Source organism: Ailuropoda melanoleuca, chromosome 5 (genome assembly GCF_002007445.2).
Source record: "Ailuropoda melanoleuca isolate Jingjing chromosome 5, ASM200744v2, whole genome shotgun sequence".
In the NCBI taxonomy this organism is placed as follows: Eukaryota; Metazoa; Chordata; class Mammalia; order Carnivora; family Ursidae; genus Ailuropoda; species Ailuropoda melanoleuca.
Genome location: NC_048222.1, coordinates 64,138,451 through 64,159,281, shown reverse-complemented (window position 1 = coordinate 64,159,281; position 20,831 = coordinate 64,138,451). Strand labels below are relative to the sequence as shown.

Genomic DNA, 20,831 nt, shown 5'->3' with positions numbered 1-20,831 from the left:
CCGGGCCGCCCTCCGACCGGCCGGGCCGGCGCAGGCCCCCACCCCGGGAGCACCATGTTCCCTCGCCCGCTGACCCCCCTGGCGGCCCCAAATGGCGCCGAGCCCCTGGGCCGGGCGCTGAGGCGGGCCCCGCTGGGCAGGGCCCGGGCCGGGCTGGGGGGGCCGCCCCTGCTGCTGCCGTCCATGCTGATGTTCGCGGTGATCGTGGCCTCCAGCGGGCTGCTGCTCATGATCGAGCGGGGCATCCTGGCCGAGATGAAGCCCCTTCCCCTGCACCCTCCCAACCGCGAGGGCGCGGCCTGGCGCCGGGCCCTCCCCAGGCCTGGGGGGCTGTCCCTGGAGGCGGGGGACCCGGACTTGCAGGTGAGGCAGGACGTCCGGAACCGGACCCTGCGGGCCGTGTGCGGACAACCGGGCATGCCCCGGGACCCTTGGGACTTGCCCGTGGGGCAGCGGCGCACCCTACTGCGCCACATCCTCGTGAGTGACCGCTACCGCTTTCTCTACTGCTACGTACCCAAGGTGGCCTGCTCGAACTGGAAGCGGGTGCTGAAGGTGCTGGCGGGCGTCCTGGACAACGTGGATGTCCGCCTCAAGATGGACCACCGCAATGACCTGGTGTTCCTGGCCGACCTGCGGCCCGAGGAGATTCGCTACCGCTTACAGCACTACTTCAAGTTCCTGTTCGTGCGGGACCCCTTGGAGCGCCTTCTGTCTGCCTACCGCAACAAGTTTGGCGAAATCCGCGAGTACCAGCAGCGCTACGGGGCTGAGATCGTGAGGCGGTACAGGGCTGGTGCGGGGCCCAGCCCTGCAGGGGACGATGTCACCTTCCCCGAATTCCTGAGATACCTGGTGGACGAGGACCCCGAGCGGATGAACGAGCACTGGATGCCCGTGTACCACCTGTGCCAGCCATGTGCAGTGCACTATGACTTTGTAGGCTCATATGAGAGGCTGGAGGCTGATGCCAACCAGGTGCTGGAGTGGGTGCAGGCACCACCCCACGTCCGATTCCCAGCACGCCAGGCCTGGTACCGGCCGGCCAGCCCAGAGAGCCTGCACTACCACCTGTGCAGCGCCCCGAGGGCCCTCCTGCAGGATGTGCTGCCCAAGTATATCCTAGACTTCTCCCTCTTTGCCTACCCGCTGCCTAACGTCACCAGGGAGGCCTGTCACCAGTGACCGTGGGTATGGGCCAGCAGCTGCTGGGGACTGGTATTGACAATGCCAGCTGCCTGCCATTTAGAGAAACCCTGGCTCTGGGGACTTGGGGCTTCTCCAGATGCCTGGATGGCCGGGACTGCCCTTCGAAGTTCCTTGTCCAGGGCGAGTGCCCACAGTGGCTCAGAATACAGGGTTGGTTGGACAGGAGGCCCGGTGCTCCCCACTGGGGGGATTTCTTGGGGGCCATGTGATCCTTCTTGCCCTGGCTGGGGCTAGACACCAGTTTGCCAGCAAAGCAACACATCTGTTCTAAAGACTGGCTCCAGGCCTCTGGCTGCAGGGACTGTGCCGTCCACTTGGTCTACCTTAACCTGCGGCCAAACCTGACACCAGTCAGGAGAATGACCAGAGCCAGGGGCCCTGGGCTCTGATCACCCATTCATCCTCTCCATGCGCCTCAGGGCTGCAGTCAGTATTCGTGCCTTACAAATGACTTTTGTGCCTTTCTCAGACTCAGAATTTCCTGCACTTTCTAGATTCTTTCCGTTTTTCCAAGGAAAGGAAAACTGAGTCACGGCCCTTGCCAGGTAGCTCCAGGACCTGGCCCTGCATACATCCAAAGACCCCTGTGCCCAGCCTTTTTGGGGGGTTCTGGGCACCTCCTCCCTTCCCCCAGGGTTGTGACTGTGGCTGGTGTTATCTGGCTGCCTCTTCTCTGACTCATTTATTTAAAATACGTACATTTTGATAGAACACTTGTGAAGGCTTTGTTTTCCAAATTGCTGAATTTTTAATAAAGTTGTTTTGTATACAAAGCCAGCATCTTGTAATTCTCCTTCTGAGCGTCTGTGTGTGCAGATCTCTCCATGACGCCTGTCCCCCCAGGTCAGGAGAGGGAGCTTGCAGGTAGAGAAAGGAAGACCAAGTCTCAGTTGCTTGGGCCAGTCCAGTGGGCCATTTCCATACCAGGGAGCCTTTGGGGGCTTCCCATAGGCCATACCAGATCACAGACTCAGCTTCTGGGATGCCACCAAAGGACAAGCCCCATTAGGAATGCCCCATGTCTACAGCACACCTACATGGATTATTCCCTGAAAAAGAGGGTAGGTATGAGATATTGACCCCTCCTCCTCTTAGGCAGGAATACTTTTTGATTGAGGAGGCAGGCCCCACATGTAAGAGGGGATTGATGTATGAGCCGGGGGAGGTTACTCTTGGCATTGAGAACTACAAAGAAGGCAAGGAGGTTGAGGGAGGGGCAGGGTCCTGCTGATTCGGTCCAGAGGAAGTTGTGGGCATTGTGGGAGGAATACCGTCTGAGCAGTAGAGGACAGGCCTCGTGTGCCCTGTTCCCCAATGCTGTCCAGAGGTCCCAGGACCACCAGGGGATGGAGAAAAGGCAGCTGGGCCCGCCCTGCCCATGGGAGAGATGCAAGGCCAGAGCTGGCCCTTCCTTGTTAGTCCTTCCTCATATACCGCCAGTGGGAACCGGCTGTACTTAGGGACCCGAGGCAGTGGTGAGAAGCGTCAGAGGGGGTGGGGGAGGGAGGTGGGAAGGGCCCCTTTGCAGATACCACTTATACCTAGCCTTACTATTGGCCTGACTTTAGAGAAGTCAGGGGAGGGCAAGTCTATGGGCACTCATGGTTTTCTGCCATGACTCACCAGGAGGCCCTTACTTGATTCCCTGTCTAGATCAGAGGCCCCTCTTCAAGCCCCCCTTGGCTCTGGGACTTCACCTCTTATAGCACTTACTTGCTCCGTTGTAACTGCCCCATTATTTATCAGCCTCCCCCATTGAGAATGCGATTGTGTGCATTTGAGACTGTGTCTGTCTCGTTCCTTTGACATTCCCAGAACCTAGCCCAGGGGGCTGGCCTGCAGTAGACATGTAGATGGCTGGGCAGAACCAACGTTTACATCTTGCTGCAGGACAGAGGACACTGTGCTTGGAGTCGTCCAGACCCATCACTCCCCCAGCTGCCTGACCACTTCTCTGAGCCTCTCTGTGCTCCATGGATCACTGGAATAATAGCAGAGTCCTAGAGGATGAATGAAGGCAAAATGAGTAAAAGGACCTCTCCTAGCACCTGGCTGAATGGATGTTCTTTGAAATGCTAGTTGAACACCCGATCCCACAGAAGCCCATGGGGACAGGCAAGAAGCCAGGACACTGTGTCCATCCAGTGCTGGAGCCTGGAGCTGCCTCTGGGCAGAGCTCCGTCGACCTGTGGGTTCATTTCCCCTGCCAACTGGTCAGTCCTGGTGGGTCCTTCTCTGAGCTTCCAGCCCCCCTCGGGGGAGCCCCCTTCTCCGCCCTCCCCCCAGCTGCTTCCCCCCTATACTTGGAACAGCCACTCCAGACTACAGCAGCCACTCAGTCCCCCTCACTGGGGCCCGCAGTGGGAACCCCAGAAAATGCCCCCACCCCCTGGCATACGTGCCTCATTTAAATCAGAGCAATAGCACAGGTGTCATCCTGTTATACAGACACAGAAACTAGCAGAGAGAGATTAAGTATCTTGCCCAAAGTCCATCCCAGGGCTGTGTGCCTCCCAAATTCCAGGAGAGAGAGATCAGGGGTGGTGGGGGCGGGGAGAAAAGGGAAGAGGAAGGTTAAGGAAGACGAAGCGTGGATCAGGTTGTATTCTGGGGGCATGGGCACACATTCTCCCTCCTCCGTTCTTTCATTCCCTCATTTTCGGAGAATCCAATTCAGTCTGGCTGACATTTATCAGTCCCTGCACCGGCGGAGTGTGGGGTCAAATGAAGTCCTTGATGTGGTTAGCTTACTGGTTACTCTCCTCCCAGGCAGAAAATGGTGCCAGGCCACAGAGTACTCCGACAGCCAGAACTGGACACCTGTGGCGTGGGCAGGAGGGTTAGAGGTGAGAAGGAAAGGGCTTGCTGAGACAAATTGTCACCTACCACCATTTTTCCCTAGAGTCAGCCCTGAGGGACTTAAATTTGTCATCTACCCTTCTTTCAGGAAAAAGAGCTTCTTAAAAGGAGGTGCGGGAGAGCGGTGGGTGGTCCAGGTGGCTCCTGTAGGGCCTGCCTTGTACTGGGCGCCCAGGTCAGAGCTTGGGGTATGTGGCGAGCTCTGGGCCACCAGGGGTGGGGCAGAGGCATCTGCAGGTCTGGGGACACCTCAACTGTGTCTTCTTGGAATTCCCCCTTCACACTGGGTCGGCCCTGTCCCCACACAGAGCTCCTGCCACCGGCTGGCGCCTATGAGGACAAGGGTCCCCTTTCAAACTGGCTCTAACCTGTGCAGCCTAGTTCCCCTGGGTACAGGGGATGGGGCTGGCAGTTAACTTCTCTCACTGGCTGAGGGCCCCAACAAAGGAAAGGGGAGGAGGCCCAAGGGGCGGGCCCTCCAGCTCTGGGCCCTGACTCCACTCCCAGGCTCCAGTTCTGGTCCATTTTTCCTCCTGTCTGAAGCTGCTACCCAGAAACCACCTCACCTTAATTTCTGAGGTCCTTTTCCCTTCCCTTCCCTCCCCCACCCCGTCCCCTCCCTCCAGGAGAGTCCCACCACACAGACCCTCTTCGGGAAGCAACAAGGTCCCAGTGGAAGAGCTAACGGCCACCCTCCCGATTCCCCGCACCCAGGTGAACACAGAACCCTCACCTTTTCCAGGGGTCACAGGAGGGCCAAACCTGCAGGCTCCTTCCCAGGGTGGATCCAGTGTTTTTTTTCCGGAGCCAGTCCCTGCCTGCTTTCAAGCAACAGGGGAGGCCGGCTCTCTCTTCCTAAAGGAAAATACAAGTAATCAACAAGGCTGCTCTGAATTGAGGGTGCTGCCAGGTCCTCGAATGCATCACCCTCTTCATTCTTACGACCCAGTGCGGTAAGTCGAATTATTCCCATTTTATAGATATGGAAACTTTCCCAAGGAGATGGTGGTGTTGGGATTCAAACCAGCTCCATGTAGTGTTTGCCCCTCCAAAAGTGGGGCAACTTCATGTCCATCGTAAGTTCTCCAGCTCATTGCATCTGCTGATAAGCATTGTGTTCATTTTCTCCCATGTTTGCACCCTTCTCCAGCCTTCCTTCCCAACACTCCACACGTGATTCTGTCCACAGGCCCCCTCTGGCTATCATAAAATTCTCCAGATTTGCCCACCCTGAGAATCAACTTTCGAGTGGTTTTGGACCCAGACCTTGAATATCCTAGACTTTCAGCTCAGGTCCTCTGAGCAGCCAGCCGGTGTCAAGACTCAATCAGACATGCAGGAGATTGCTAGGAGTGAACGGCTGTGCAGGATAAAGGGGGAAGCGGCAGGAGGAAGCAGGAGGAGCCTGGCACCTGTGAAAGGAGAGAGGGAAGGAAGATGGGGTGGGAAGAGTCTCAGATGACCGTGCAGCGCTAAGAAAGCCCCAGCGAGGCCAGTGGGGATTCCTGAAAGGTGCAACAGCCGATGGCTTTCCGCTTGTCACAGCAGGTTCTCAAGAAAGGAGATGGGAGCAGGGCCCCTCCATGGCTGCTGCAGGGCCCCTCCATGGCTGCTGCACGGCCCCGACGAGGCTGCTCTGACCTGCGGAGATTGCTCCCCTTCCATTCTGTGACGACCTTGCCAACAACCAGAAAATCCAGGTTGGCCAGGCAAGAGCCTGTCGATGGCTGGGGGATCCTGAACTGAAACTCTGGCCCGTGGCCCTTCCCCGGCTTCATAGCAGGACCACAGCCCCTGTCTTCCCCGTGGGCATCAGAAGCCATGTGCCATCGGCATGCCCAGATGCCCATGCTGTCACTTTCAGGGTGTTTCCTCTGCAGTTTACCCTACTCGCTGCGGGTTCTGATTGTCGTCGGTCTGTGTCGTCAGGCCTTGGGTGGAAATGAATACCTTCACCTAGCTTCTGTCTTGCATAGGCTCACATCCCTTCAGCTGAGAACAGACTGGCCCACAGGTTGAGTCTGCATGCTGGCGCCCTGGACCTCCCAGGGGCTACAGTCTAGGCTTCCTCCCAGTGCTATCATCCAGCTCGATTTAAACTCAAGGGGCAGCCTGAGAGGGAGGTGAAGTTGCCCTAAAGGGAGCTTCAGGGACCCACACGCCCAGGAGAACCACATCTTCCGTGGCGCCCTCCTCCTGAGCTCTTCAGCTCAGTACTGTCTGGCCCCCGACTGCGCAGAGACAAAGAGAATCACAGCTTCAGTCCTGACTGTGCCATTGTGAGTGGACAAGAAGGACCAAGGTCAGGCCAGGTCATCCCCTGCCCCTCAACCCTCCAGCAGAAAAGCTGTGCCAGTCTTGGCCTTGGGGTGGGGTTTTGCGGGGCAGAAGGACATGAGAGGCTTCAAGAGCTTGGGAGGGGGGAGCCTGTTGTGTCACTCCTGCCCCTGGCACCGCAGTGCCCCCAGACCTGCTAGGCTGCCACCTTGTAGTGTTTACAGATGGAGGGAACCAGGTCCTCACCCCAGGGGTAGCAGAGTCCCGAGAGTCCAAGCACTGTGGCCAGAGGGGCCATCAGAGCAGCGGGGTCCATGGGAGCTAGAGATCAAGCTGGCCCCTGAAACATGCTGCTGCAAAGGGCCACTGACTACCTGGAGGAAGGCACCGGAGGCAGCCCCAGAACAGCGGATTTGGCTGGGCAGGGGTGGGGAGATGGGGCAAGGGATCCCGGCTGAGTAGCTGAGTCAAATGGGGTCAGCTGACCCCTGCCAATTCTGGCATGCCTCCCCACACCACAATGTAATGAGCATCTGCTACAGAAGCCACTAGACACAGTAGCAGGCCAATCCCCTGCGAGAGGGGTCTCCTGCTGCCTGGGTGCAAGTGTCCAGTAATAAAAGGAGAGCTGTTCTGATAGGCGAAAGAGAGAGCTGGCCTAACTAAAGCAGGAAAGCCAGGAGGGAAGAGCCAGCCCTTGGGCAACTTTTAGGGAGGAGTCTTTGATTCTTGTCCCTGTGACTACCCTCAGCCCAAGCACCCCCAGAGAACAAAATGAATAGATGGGGGGTTGGGGAAGCGATGGGCACAGAGGGCACTACTGCCAGTTAGCCCCTCCCTCCTCTGAAGCCCTTTGGTCCCTAGTACACACTTCTAGTAAAGTTTTTTCAAGCCATGGTGTAATTTTCTGTTCCTGCCCTGTAGACTGGGGGTTTCCCAAAGGCAAAGGCCAGGCCTTGTTTTGCTTTGTGTTTGGTGCATAGTAGGTGCTCAGTAAAGGTCGAATAAGTGAAAAGTCAGATGACTGGATGGATGGATGGATGGATGGATGGATAGGTGTGTGTGAGTGTGCGTGTGTATGTGTGTGAATGAAGGGTATACAGAGATACATAGTTGGATAGATGGATGGATGGATGGACTGACACATCCAGGTTGGGTGAATTGGTGGATGAATGAGTGCATGAATGGATGGATAGGAATGTGAGTGTGTGTGTGTGTGTGTCTGCGTGTGTACATGTGTGAATGGAAGGATGGATAACTAGGTGAATAAGTGGATGGATGGATGGATGGATGGATGAGAGAGTACATGGAGGGGTAGATGGGTAAATGGCAGCAAAGAGAATAAAGGAAAAAGAACTTCTGCAGGAAAAGGAATCAGGAATCACAGTGGACATCTGGCAGCTAGCTTATTGCTTCTTAAAAGAAGGAGCCTGGAAGGAAGGAGAGATGTCCCACCCAGGAAGCAGTCACAGAGGTTTGGGAAGTAGGAGGAAGCGGCCCAGGCAGAGTGGGAACGTGTGTTCAAGCAGAGCAGGAGAGAAGGGGTGTCGCCTGCACTCGCGGTCACATAGCCAGGTAAGAGAGATGGCCTGAAAATTGGAACCAAGAGAGGGGCCAGGAGGGGAGGAGTGGCCATGGGACTTCCACAAAAGGAGGACTTCCAACAATCAAATGCCTTCGCTAAAGCGAGGCAGAAGGGGGCTACACCCGTGTGTTCCTGACCCATCCGGGCTGCCTGGAGGAAGTGGGTCTCAGCCACAGTGGTTATTGGAAAGGGAGTCCCCTGAGGTATTCAGGACAATGAAGAACCCAATTCCTGCATTCCAGTCCAGGCTCTGCCACAAGCCTCTGATGATCTTGCTAAGTCCCTTCTCTGAGTCTCAGTTTTGTCACCTGTCACCTTCACTACCCCATGAGGACTTGCGGATCACGAGGAAAGGAACTTTCCATGGCATAAAGTTCTGCAGAGGTGGTTGGCAGGGGGGTGAGAGCTTAGGAGTCAGAAGGTCCTGCATTCAGAAACTTGCTCTCTTGCTCAGACACTTGCTAACTGAGCCAATCGAACAAGTCTCTATGCCTTTCTGAGCCTGTTTCCCCACAAGCGAAATGAGCAAGATAACGTCTCTCCCTAAGAGTTGTAGTGAGTTTTCAAAATTAGTCACAGAACACGCCTGGCACTCAATAAATGGAAGCTAGTATCACATAGAAGGAATTCATCAGGCCGCTGTGCACAACTGGGCAGCTAGGGCCTGGACATAGGCTGGTCTCTCAGAGGAAGGAACACCTCCTTCTCATTCTCACAAAAGTGCCGTCTGCTCCTCAAGGTCTGCACCTGGAAGGCTGCCTCCAGCAAGCCTGGGATTAAAAGTGTCATTTCCAGCTCTATTCTATTACCTCCCACAGAGGAGAAGTCTGCAGGCCAGATGCCGAGCATGGCTGATGACCCGGGCTGGGTGGGCCCAGACATCCTCCTCCCAGCATTGTGAGAGAAGGAGCTCCTGTGTCGGGAACACTGTCATCAGCCCTTGAGGGACCAGGCAGAATACAAGAGGCTCCAGCAAGACCCCACACCCTGAGCCCTGCCACCATCTTGTGCCAGAGTCATCCCACTGTGCTATGGCCGCTCTTTGGTTTTAGGGAACCATCCCCACGTAGATGCAAAAGTCAAATACTTGCAAGAAACTATCATTCATGAGTTGCTCTTTGTGCCCGACCATGTATGAAGAGATGTCTATATAACTTTTCTCCTATTTTTTTCTTTTGAAAATGTTCTAACCTACATAGAAGTTGTGAAAATAGTACGTTGAACACCCAAAGATATTGATTCATCAGTTGGCATCTTGCCACCTTTGTTTTATGTCTCTGTGTATGTACGTTTTACTAAACCATTCCCTTCCAGAATAGATTACAGACTTCTCAACGCTTCACCCCCAAAATATTTCATCATGTGTCTTCAAAGGAAAAGGACCTTCTGCATATAACCCAACATATAATCAAACCAAAGACGTTTTACGTTAATACAACAGTATGATATAAGTCCACGTTCCAATTTTCCAGTTGTTCAGGTTAGATATCTTACAACTTTTAATTTTTTAAATGCAGTCAAGGATCATGTACTATCTTCAGTTGTCGTACCTCCTTAGTCCTTAGCCTCCTTTCATCAAAAACAGTTTCCCATCTTTTTTTCCCCCCTTTGGTCTTCCATGCCATTGACATTTTGAAGCCTTCAAACCAGTTGTTTGCAGAATGTCCCTCAATTTGGATTTTCCGATGGCTTCCTCATGGTTAGTCAGGTTGACCTGCATGCTTGACGCTCCTTGTGGATTTCTGATGGATTTTACTGCTCCATTTTACAGACATGGAGGCCGAGGCTCAGGGAGAGCTGTCACACAGCTCCTGAGAGGCTGACCCAGATTGGATGTGGAGTGCTCGGTGGTCAGCCTGGGCTCATACTCCACACTGCCAGGAGCAGCTGTGAAGTCTTCTCAGGTGGGTTCTTAGGATAGATTTGTTATCAGCCCCCTTTAGCACCTTGGCCATGAATAGAGAGCGGATTTTGACAGGACCTGGTAAGGAGAAAAGAAGTACCCAGGGGAGGGGGCATTTCCAACATACTCTGCAGTGAGCCCTAGTCTCCAAGTCAGCCCTGGTGAGAACCCCCAAAAGTTCCTTTAGGCTGTTTGTTTCTTTTTTCTTTCAGGCCATTTTAGAAATTTGACTTTTCCTGCCCCCTTCTAGACCTCCAGGGGAAGTGATGCATCACATCACATCATATCACACACACACACACTCACACACACCACATGCCACATACTAGCAAGGGTGTAACAATCTTCTGGAGACCATCATCAGTGAATTCTGTCCTGTTGCCTAGCAACCCTAGGGCATTTCAACCCTTTCCAGCCAGAGGGTAGGTAGAGAGGGCAACCATGTGACTGGCTGGGTATCTCTTACTCTGGAGGTCTCCTGGCCCTGCTTCCTTATGTCTAGTTGCCTAACAACCAAAGGGGTCCTTGTGCTCAGGGGAGCTCCCCTCCTCCTGGTAGGGGACGAGCAGGCTCTCTTTAGGGCCTTCCCATTTGATTGGGGAGCCATACGGGTACACTATGGAATGTGGGGCCCCTCCCAGGGAGGGGTTCCAGAGAGCTGAGGGGAGGACACATACCTCCCCCTGCATCGAATCTTTGAAGGGAAAAGGGTAAAAGAAAGAGATCCGGGTAAGAACCTCACCGTGCCGGGACGGTGACGCTTCCCGTGGTACAGTGCCACAGAGGTTCAGAGGGCCGCTGGCCGGCAGTGCTGGCTTGGAGTCCTGGCCATGTGCCCCCAGGAAAGGAGAGAGACGGATGATCCACGTGCCCGGGCGGCTCCTGAAGCATCCAAGCCCGCAGTTAATCTTGATATGTGTGTATCACTTTAACCATTTGATTTGAATGAGATTTAGGCCAAGGGTCCTTGCCTGGGGTCCCCAGGACCCTTTAGAGTTCTGTGGGGAAAAGTTACAACTTTCTTTTCCCAAACCTTTTCTGAAATGTAAGAATTATTTTATGAGATAGTATAAATTCATAGTTTTATGAAATAGTAAAATTGGGGACTTTGTCATAGAAATCACAGATATTTTTATATCACTTCACAGTTGTTGAAGATATTACAAGCTATCGATTAGACTCATCACTACTTAGAAATTACAAGTTATTAGACCTGCCATTAGATCCTTAATGTGCTCATGAAGAAACATAAATCACGATCACAGTTTCATTTTTTAATATTTTGATAACTAAATGTCAATGTCATTGGTTTCCTCTGCAATCCCTTCCATTTTTTAAATTTTTATTTATTTATTTTTTTTAAAGATTTTATTTATTTATGTGACAGAGAGACAGCCAGCTAGAGGGAACACAAGCAGGGGGAGCAGGAGAGGAAGAAGCAGGCTCCCAGCGAAGGAGCCCATGTGGGACTCGATCCCGGAACGCTGGGATCACGCCCTGAGCCGAAGGCAGATGCTTAACGACTGCACGACCCAGGCGCCCCCCTTCCATTTTTTTTAATACAAAACATTGTTCTGAGGCTTCGCCAGGCCACCAAAGGGACCTGCAGTACAAAAAAAAAAGTTAAAAGCCTCAGGTTTAGGCTGTGGAAATTTTGTCAGACTAAGACCCAAGGAAATATTCTGGGGAGTCTTCTCATTTTGCATGTTCAATGTTGATGGTAACGTAAACAAATTATTGTATAGCATTCCCAAGGGTTTGAACGACCGCCTTAGCACCGAGCCCTGCCACACCAGCCATATCAGCTTCTGAGTTTGCATTTACAGCAGAGACGATGCCAAGCAGCTCCACCCAAATTGTTCCATTCTGATTAGGAAAGAACAGAGGTGGGCTCCTGGCTGGCTCTGTCGGGGGCGGGGGGGCAGGCAACTCTTGATCTCGCAGTTGAGGTCAAGCCTCACCCTGGGTGTAGAGCTTACATTTGAAAACGTTGAAAAAAGAGTGCCTGGGCGGCTCTTGATCAAGATCAGATCAAGACCAACTCTTGATCTCAGCTGAGGTCTTGATCTCGGGGTCGTGAGTTCAAGCCCTGCGTTGGGCTCTGCAACTGGGCGTGGATCCTACTTAAAAAAAAAAAAAAAAAAGTTAAAAAAGCCAGAGACAGATGAACTATGGAAACGGTGACAATACCAAAAAGAGGACAAGAAACGTAGCAGGGAAGTTGGTAGGACGCAGCGTCCTGACCAAAGAGCCTGCTGACCCCAGCAGCCACAGCAAAGTCAGGTGGGCAGAGATCTGCCGCAGCAACACGGCATCATTTATCCCATAAAATTAATGCTTTCAATTTGGATCATTTGTAGTAATGATTTTGTTTGAACTTGCAATTGTGTTTGGTTTTCTCAGTAGTATAATAACTATTAGCGGAGTAAGTTGCCAGCAGAGATCTGGACGTTTTCTCTTCTCTTTTAATGAGGGTCTGTTCCTCAAGGGGTGAGAAATGGCAGGCTCCTGATAGTTCTTTGTGTTTCCCTCTCTACTTCACCTCTTTTTCTTTTGAAGAATGACTGAGTTAGGGCCTCAAGCATGAGAATGACTCAATTTCAGGGGCTTCCCAGATACAGGTTGAGATAGCAAATTACCTAGTAATTTCTGCAGGTGTCAAGTCTATGTATAATTCATTGATTTGTCCAAAGTCACTTCCTCACATTGTGAGGACTGAAGAGGATGGGTAGTTTTATTCCGTGAGCATTTTGGACTATGTTTGACAAGAGAGGGTTTCCTTGTGATGTAAGCACTAATTATGACGTGGGGGACCCATACTGTCATGAAGTCAAGGGGAGAGGCCAGGCTGAACATAGGGCGGACATAAAATATTCCTCCTTTCCTAACCTACTCTGGAAAGCACTGAAGTCATGTTTTCTACAGTTCTATCGACTGGTCAAAGGATATTCTAAATATGTTATATCTATAATTCTGTTCCTGTAGCAGGGCCTGAAAATTAGAAAACCTACAAAGTTTCATAGAGTTCAATGTTAAAGTCTGTCTCAAAAGAGTTGAAAGTAGTGATGCCTTCAACCCTCTCGAGGATGAAATATCAAGCAATTTGCCAGTGTGGGTATCTCTCGTCAGAGTCCCCTTCCATGTGGCAGTGTCATGCCCGGAATTAAAGCCTCCTTCTCTGTTTGAGAGTCCCAGCTGCTCCCATTGTCCCTCCACTGCTGTGGGGGCTTTTCCAGTTGTCCTGGTGACCTCACTCTATGTTTCCAGGCTACTCGACAGCCTGTGGAGTGGCAGCCAGCCTTGGACGGTGCCCTTGCCCCCAGCTGTGCCCTTCCTCGGGGCAGCTTCCTCTTGGTACTGCCCCCCCTTCCACTGCTGGGCACTCTGTGCAGCTGTGACCTTGCTCCCAAAGCAGCTCCCCGGGCCACCACACCTGACCCCTAGGGGTTGGGTCGTTTTTCTTCTATCATTCAGCTCTTAAAGTGTGCAGTAAGCTCAGGTTTAAATTCCTTTTCTAGAAAGAACTGGGGAAATAAGTGTCCCAGGGCCTGGCTGGAGGGTCCTGCTTGAGGGACATCAGTCAGAGCAGCATCGGAAGAGATTCCTAGACGAGCTCCTGCACGGTAAAACGCACGTAGCGTAAATTTACCCTCTTTTAACACTTTTTTAAGGGTATGGTACAGTGCTGTTAACTATATGCACATTGTTGTACAACAGCTCTCAAGCACTTTTTCATCTTGCATGACTGAAACCAAACCCATTAAACTGGAACTCCCTATTTCCCTTCCCTCGGCTTCTGGCAAGCACCGTTCGACTTTCTGTTTCGACGAGCTGGACTAACTTCAGATGCCTCATAGAGGCACAGTCGTGCAGCATTCATCTTCGGGCAGCTGGCTCATTTACTCAGCATCATGTCCTCAAGGTTCCCCCGTTGTAGCACACGCCAGGATTTCCTTCTTTTTCTAAAGCTGAATAATAGTCCATTGTATGGATATGACGGTTGCTTCCACATTTTGGCTATTGTGAATACTGCCACAACGGACCGGGCTGTGCGACTATCTCTTCGAGATCCCGCTTTAAATTCTTTTTGGATACATATCTACAAGCAGGACTGCTGCATCATATGGTGGTTCTATTTTTATTTTATTTTTTTAGATTTTACTTATTTATTTGGGAGAGAGAGAGTGAGGAGAGAGAGTGAGGGAGAGAGAGCATGAGGTGGGGGAGAGGCAGAGGGGGAAGCAGACTCCCCACCGATCAGGGAGCCCGATGTGGGGCTCGATCCCAGGACCATGAGATCATGACCCGAGCCGAAGGCAGACGCTCAACCAACTGAGCCACCCAGGTGCCCCCTATTTTTTTTTTTTTTTTGAGGAACTTCTACACTGTTTCCAATAGCAGCTGCATGGTTTTATCATCCCACCGGCAGTGCCCAAGGGCTCCAATATCTCCACATCCTCACCCAACACTTGCTGTTTTCTGTTTCGTTTTTGTTGTGTTTCTTACAGTGGCCATCCTAATGGGTATGAAGTGACATCTCATTGTGGTTTTGATTTGCATTTCTCGGATGATTAATGATGTTGAACATCTTTGCATATGCTTGCTAGCCATTTATATATCTTCTTTGGAGAAGTGTCTATTCAAGTCTTTTATTCGTTTTAAAATTGGGTTATTTGGTTTTTTGTTGTTGAATTGTAGGGATTCCTTATATGCTTTGCAAATATTTTCTGCCCTTACATAGGCTGCCTTTTTACTCTGTTGTTTCCTTTGTTGCACAAAAGTTTTTAAGTTCGAGATAGTCCCATTTGTGTATTCTTGCTTTTTGTTTTGTTTCATTTTGCTTGGCCTCTGCTTTGGGTGTTGTATCCAAGAAATCGTGGCCTGGGACGCCTGGGTGGCTCAGTCAGTTAAGCAGCTGTCTTCTGCTCAGGTCATGATCCAAAGGTCCTGGGATCGAGTCCCGCATCGGGCTCCTTGCTCAGCGGGGAGCCTGCTTCTCCCTCTGCCTGCTGCTCCCCCTGCTTGTGCTTTCTCTCTCACGGACAAATAAATAAATAAAATCTTAAAACAAAAAAAAGAAGAAATTGTGGCCTGTCCAATATCATGAAGGTTTCCCCCTGTTTCTCTCTAGATATATAGCTTCAGGTCTGACATGAGATCTTTAATCCATTTTGAGTTCATTCCTGTAGATCATATAAGGTAAGAGTCCATCCTGATTCTTTTTCCATGTGGTTATCCAGTTTTCCCAACATTTGAAAGATTGTCCTTTCTCCGTTGCATTCTCATGGCACTCTTGTTAAAAATGACTTAAGCGTAGTTGTGAGGGTTTATTTCTAGGCTTTCTATTCTGCTCCATTGGTCTATAATATGCCTGTCTTTTTGTCTATACCATACCGTTTTCATTACTGTAGCTTTGTAACATGTTTGGAAGTCAGGAAGTGTGAGGCCTCCAGCTTTTTTGTTCTTTCTCAAGATTGTTTTGGCCTTTTAGGGTCCTTTGAGATTCCACATAAGTTTTAGAATTTTTTTTTCTATTCCTGCAAACAACCCCATTGGAAGAACAGATGTTCTTCACCTGTGGTCTCAGAGTCTCCGGATGGCACTTGGGGTGCTGAGAGCCCCTGGAACTGTGTGTGTCTGCCTCCGAGCATTTTGATCTGGTCTCTGCTCAGACATCTGAGGGTTTTCAGGAGCTTCCAGACTGGGCTCCTGGTCACTTGTTCCATGGTCAAGAGTGATCACTGTGGACAGCTGATTTGTCATGAATCAAGGAGAAACCACACGTAGGCATAAAATCCAAAGGAACTCATGGAATACAAATCTGGCCTTATTGTTACTTAATATTGTTCCCGATTTTTTCAATACCACAATGGACACTTGGGGGAAGATAATTGCTGTCCTAATCCATACCTTGAAGGCTTTGTTCTAAAGAAGCGATATTCCATTAACTGATTATAGCTATCAGAGTGTTTTGTCCTAAAATGGATGTCTGCTTTTTCAAAACCTGCCCTCTTTTTCTCTTTGGGTCTCTACTGGCCTATCATCTCAGACTGTAAAGCCCGCAGTGCGTAAAGGACAAGTGCTATTTGGAATTGTCTCTTCCTCATTATATTAGCTATGGGAGTTTGGTGATGGAATTGTTACTGTGCACGTTTTCTGCTGGTGTCCAAGCAGGTCAGGGGGCAGCTCCACCAAGTGCTGACACACTGTGTTCAGCTGTTGGTAATCTTTTTTTTTTATATCGAGTAATTTTTAAAAATTTTAAAAAAGATTTTATTTATTGGGGCGCCTGGGTGGCACAGCGGTTAAGCATCTGCCTTTGGCTCAGGGCGTGATCCCGGTGTTATGGGATCGAGCCCCACATCAGGCTCCTCTGCTATGAGCCTGCTTCTTCCTCTCCCACTCCCCCTGCTTGTGTTGCCTTTCTCTCTGGCTGTCTTTATCTCTGTCAAATAAATAAATAAAATCTTTTAAAAATATATTTTTTATTTATTTATTTATTTATTTATTTATTTATTTATTTATTTGAGAAAGCCAGGCGATGAGAACATGAGCAGGGGGAGAGGCGGAGGGAGAAGCAAACTCCCCACTGAGCAGGGAGCCTGATGCGGGACTCGATCCCAGGACCCCAAGATCATGACCTGAGCCGAAGGCAGACACTTAACCGACTGAGCCACCCAGGTGTCCCTTCTTTTTGTTTTTTCTAAAGATTTTATTTTTAAGCAATCTCTATGCCCAACGTGGGGCTCAAACTCACAACCCCAAGATCAAGAGTTCTATGCTCCACAGAATGAGCCAGCCAGGCGCCCCTAGCAGCTTGTATTCTTAAGCATAACGGGACAACACACTTTCCACAATAATTGTTAATGGAATCATTGTTAATGAGACTGCTATGAGCTGCATGTTTGTATCCTCTCAAAATTTATTTGTTGAAGCTCTAATCCCCAATGTAATAATATTAGTAAGGGGGGGCCTTTGGGAGGCAATTAGGTTCAGATGACATCATGAGGGTGGAGACCCCAGAATGGTATTGGGGTCTTAAGAGGAAGAGACCAGAGCTCGCTCTCTCCTCCTTGTGAGCGCATGGTGAGAAGGCAGCCATCTGCAAATCTGGAGAAGGGCGCTCTCAGCAGACCCTAGATCTCCCAGTACCTTGACTTTGGACTTCCCAACCTCCAGAACTGTGAGAAATGATAGCTTGTTGTTTAAGCCACCAGTCTATGGTTTTCTGTTCTAGAAGCTCACACTGACAAAGACAGAGACCCACGCTGATAAAAACAGGTCAAATAACAGGATCTTCTCCTTCACTTTTCATAATCCAAGGCATCCCTTTTGTCCTTGAAACTGCCACCTGAATTAGAAACTTGAAGGTTATATTTCCTTGGACCAGCAAAGCAAATTTGCCCTCTTCTGAGGGTTCCCTCCTCTGCCTTTCCCTTCCACTAGAGTGGGTATGACTTTGTCCACATTCCCCCTCCCTCTTGAACGTCCACTTTACTCAGGAGTCTGAGGTATTTTGCCATTCAGAGTGTGCTGTCACTATCATCTCTGGTCAGGAAAGTGTCCATTTGTATCCTGGTCATGAGTGAGTGCCTACCTCGCCTACCTTGGGCCAGAACCATGCTGGCGTTTCCCCAACCGAATACAGGTCCCATTCAGGTGGTAACAAGCCTCATGACAAGTTTTGGTGGTCAAACGTGGTGGGGAAATCCGGAGTTACACTGAATTTTAAAGATCACTACAGGACTTTTTTCCTGATACTTAATGTGTCTTGCAGATCTGAATGGAAGGGGGAGACAGTGGAGCTGCTCTTTCAAACTTATTTGATGGCATAATTCCTTTTTTTCCCCCACAGATCTGAGTCCACTTTGGGAAAGATAAATCTGTGGGAGGCTCAAACCAGCTCCCAAATCAGCTTTGCTCTTTTGACTCTTTCCTGTAGATAAACACATGTATCGGGGCGCCTGGGTGGCTCAGTCGGTTTAGTATCTGCCTTTGTGGCTCTGGTCATGATCTCAGGGTCCTGGGATCAAGCCCCATGTCAAGGGCCACATGGAGCCCCACATGGAGCCCTGCATCAGGCTCCTTGCTCAATAGGGAGCCTGCTTCTCCCTCTCCCTCTGCCACTCCCCCTGCTCATGCTCGCTCTCTCACTCTCTCTCTCAAATAAATAAATAAATGAATGAATGAATGAATAAATAAATAAATAAATAAATAAAATCTTAAAAAAAACAACAACAACACATGTACTAAATGTTCCCGTCTACATCTAATTTCTAGAAGTAGCAGAAATTAGTAGTTATGAGTCAGGTAGAAAGATGGGTGGTAGCTACGTGAGCATTTCATTACTCTTCGAACTATATATATATATTTTATGTATACTCTTTTATATATATATTTTGTCAAAATTATTTTTCTCTTTCATGCTAAGTACCATAGCCTTTATTATCCACCTACCATTGTTTGTTGACTAGAAATGGGGAAATGAGCTTGTTGACGTTTTAAATTATAGTAAGCAAATCTAAAAGTCGGTCAGAACAGGTTTATTCTTTTCTCACTTATCTACTATTTTAAATCTGCTTTTTTCAAAGCACACGTAAAGGGAATGTGAGGCTTGGAATGACTATAAATATCACTCCGTTGAACTGTGTGCCACGGCGCAGAAAATGTCACCTTCGAAGGCTCACCTTGTAAGTCCCTGTTCTTCCCCAAATATCTAGCATGGTGGTTTAGAGCACAGGGTTGGAAATCAAGGAGATCTATACTCAAATCCCCATTTCATTACTCATCTCTAGGACATTGGGTAATTGAGTCACCTCTGGAAGCTTCAGTTTCCAGATCTGTAGAATGGGATTTGCTTGAAGATTTAGATGGGGTCATGCATGTAATGCTCTATGAATTGGGCCACACATATGAAGAACGAAGCAGCACCATGACTGGGTCTGGCCTTGTGAATTAGCAGGCAGAAGGGGGGCAGCAAGAAGTCTTCCTGCCTGCTACATTTGTGATGGTTCATTTTACATGTCATCTTACCTGGGCCACGGGGTACCCACATGTTGAGTCAAACCTTGTTCTGAGTGTTCCGGGATGAGATTAACAGCTGAATCAGTAGACAGAGTAAAGCAGATTGTCCTCCCTAATGTGAGGGTCTCATCAAATCAGTTAAGTCCTGAATAGAAAAAAAAAAAGGCTGACTCTCCTGAGAGAAGGGGGGGGGGAACTCCTCCTACCTAGCTGCCTGGAGCTGGCACATTGGTCTTTTCCTGCCTCTGGACTTGAACTGAAACATTGGCTCTTCTTGAGTCTGGAGCCTGCTAGCTTTGAACTGAAACTACACCTATCAGCTCTCCTAGGTCTCTCGCTTGCCAACTGCACATCTTGGGGCTTCTCAGCTTCCATAATTGCCGGAGCCAATTCCTTCTAATAAGCACACACACGCACGCAAACCCCACCCCCCCATTGGTTCTATTTCTCTGGAGAACTGTGACTAATATAATTTTGGTAGCTATTCTTAAAAATTCATAATTAAGACAATCAAAATGGCTGGAAAACATCAACATAAAGACTGGTGTGAGAATTAAATATACGGTTCCTCCTAGAGCTAAGACTGAAGGTTCTAAGGGTTAAAACAGAGAGGACATGGAGTGCAAGAACCCTATGCTCATATAATGTTGCTATAGCACAACGACGAAAATGGGGGGAGAATGGGGATAGCAAATGCAAACCGTATTTTAACTCTTCTCAGTAATTATGTCCGTGGTGGTAGTATTGCTATTCTGAGATGTGTGTGTGTGCGTGTGCGTGTGTGTGTGTAAGGGGGATAAAGCTGATTATTAATAATGTGATATTCTAATTTTGTCCTGCCCTGTGTCTTTGAGAGCCAGGCTTCTTGGAGTGGAAGGAAAGAGATACAGATATAATATAGAAAGGGTTAAGCAAAAACCCCAGTAATCTTGCATTCTTTTCAGAAAGCACAGCTGCCTTCCCTTGTGCCTATAGCCTTTATGTTCTCACACCCAACAGGACGTGGACTTCTGGTTTACTGAGATTCCCTCTTGCCTGGCAATGACTCTTCCTTCTCCCTCCTCAGTCTTCACGCTCAATAGCCCATGTTTGTAACACATGAAAGTGCCCACTGGCTGGAAGTGTTTGGACATCTTTTACTAACCACACGTATGATGAAGTAGAGATAGTAGATCTAGAGGAAAAAAGCAAGATGTTCCATAGAGAAGGGCTACCCTGATTTCTGACATCTTTCTTTCTTTCTTTCTTTCTTTTTTTATTTATTCATTTGACAGAGAGACAGACAGCCAGCAAGAGAGGGAACACAAGCAGGGGGAGGGAGAGGAAGAAGCAGGCTCCCAGAGGAGGAGCCTGATGTGGGGCTTGATCCCAGGACCCTGGGATCAGGCCCTGAGCCAAAGGCAGCCGCTTAATGACTGAGCCACCCAGGCGCCCGTCTGACAACTTTCTTATACCCAGTTCCACTTCCCTCCTGAGGCCTGCCTGCGGTTCTGTCCTGGGCACTGTGTATCCTTATACATTTCCCTTTTGTGCTTAAGCTTGAGAACGTGTTCTCATCTGTCAATTTGGGAAGAGTCTGGCTAATTCTTTCTAAAGTATACGTGACCAATAAAGCTCCCTAAGACTAAAACAAACAAACAAACAAACAAAAAACCCTTTAGTCCTGAATTTGAATTGGAAGTATCATTAGGAATTTGTGAGATATTTTATATTTATCTGTTGATTGATGTGTTGATGGAGCTAGCCATCCTAGCTCTGTCAACTGAAGAGGGTAGAGGTAATGACTAACCCAGCAGCAATGAGTAACTACAGTACCTAGACTGTAGTCTTGAAATCCCATCTCCTACAAACAGAAACCAGGGCTTCTTAGAGAAATGGTGGATTTCAGATGTGGGCGAGGCAATGTACGAGATCACCCTGGATGTCTTGTTTTACTAGATAGCAAGGAAATAATCAAGGACTACTGCTGTCTGG

The 20,831-nt window shown here is 49.6% G+C and overlaps 1 protein-coding gene across 1 annotated transcript; it reads left to right on the top strand.

Moving 5' to 3' along the window:
• The first annotated feature begins 6 nt into the window (after positions 1–6).
• On the top strand, positions 7–1,986 carry CHST14 (carbohydrate sulfotransferase 14). The gene has a single exon (XM_002913264.4). It carries the CDS (start codon positions 55–57, stop codon positions 1,183–1,185), a length of 1,131 nt encoding a protein of 376 aa, XP_002913310.2. The 5' UTR covers positions 7–54; the 3' UTR covers positions 1,186–1,986.
• Positions 1,987–20,831: the final 18,845 nt, after the last annotated feature.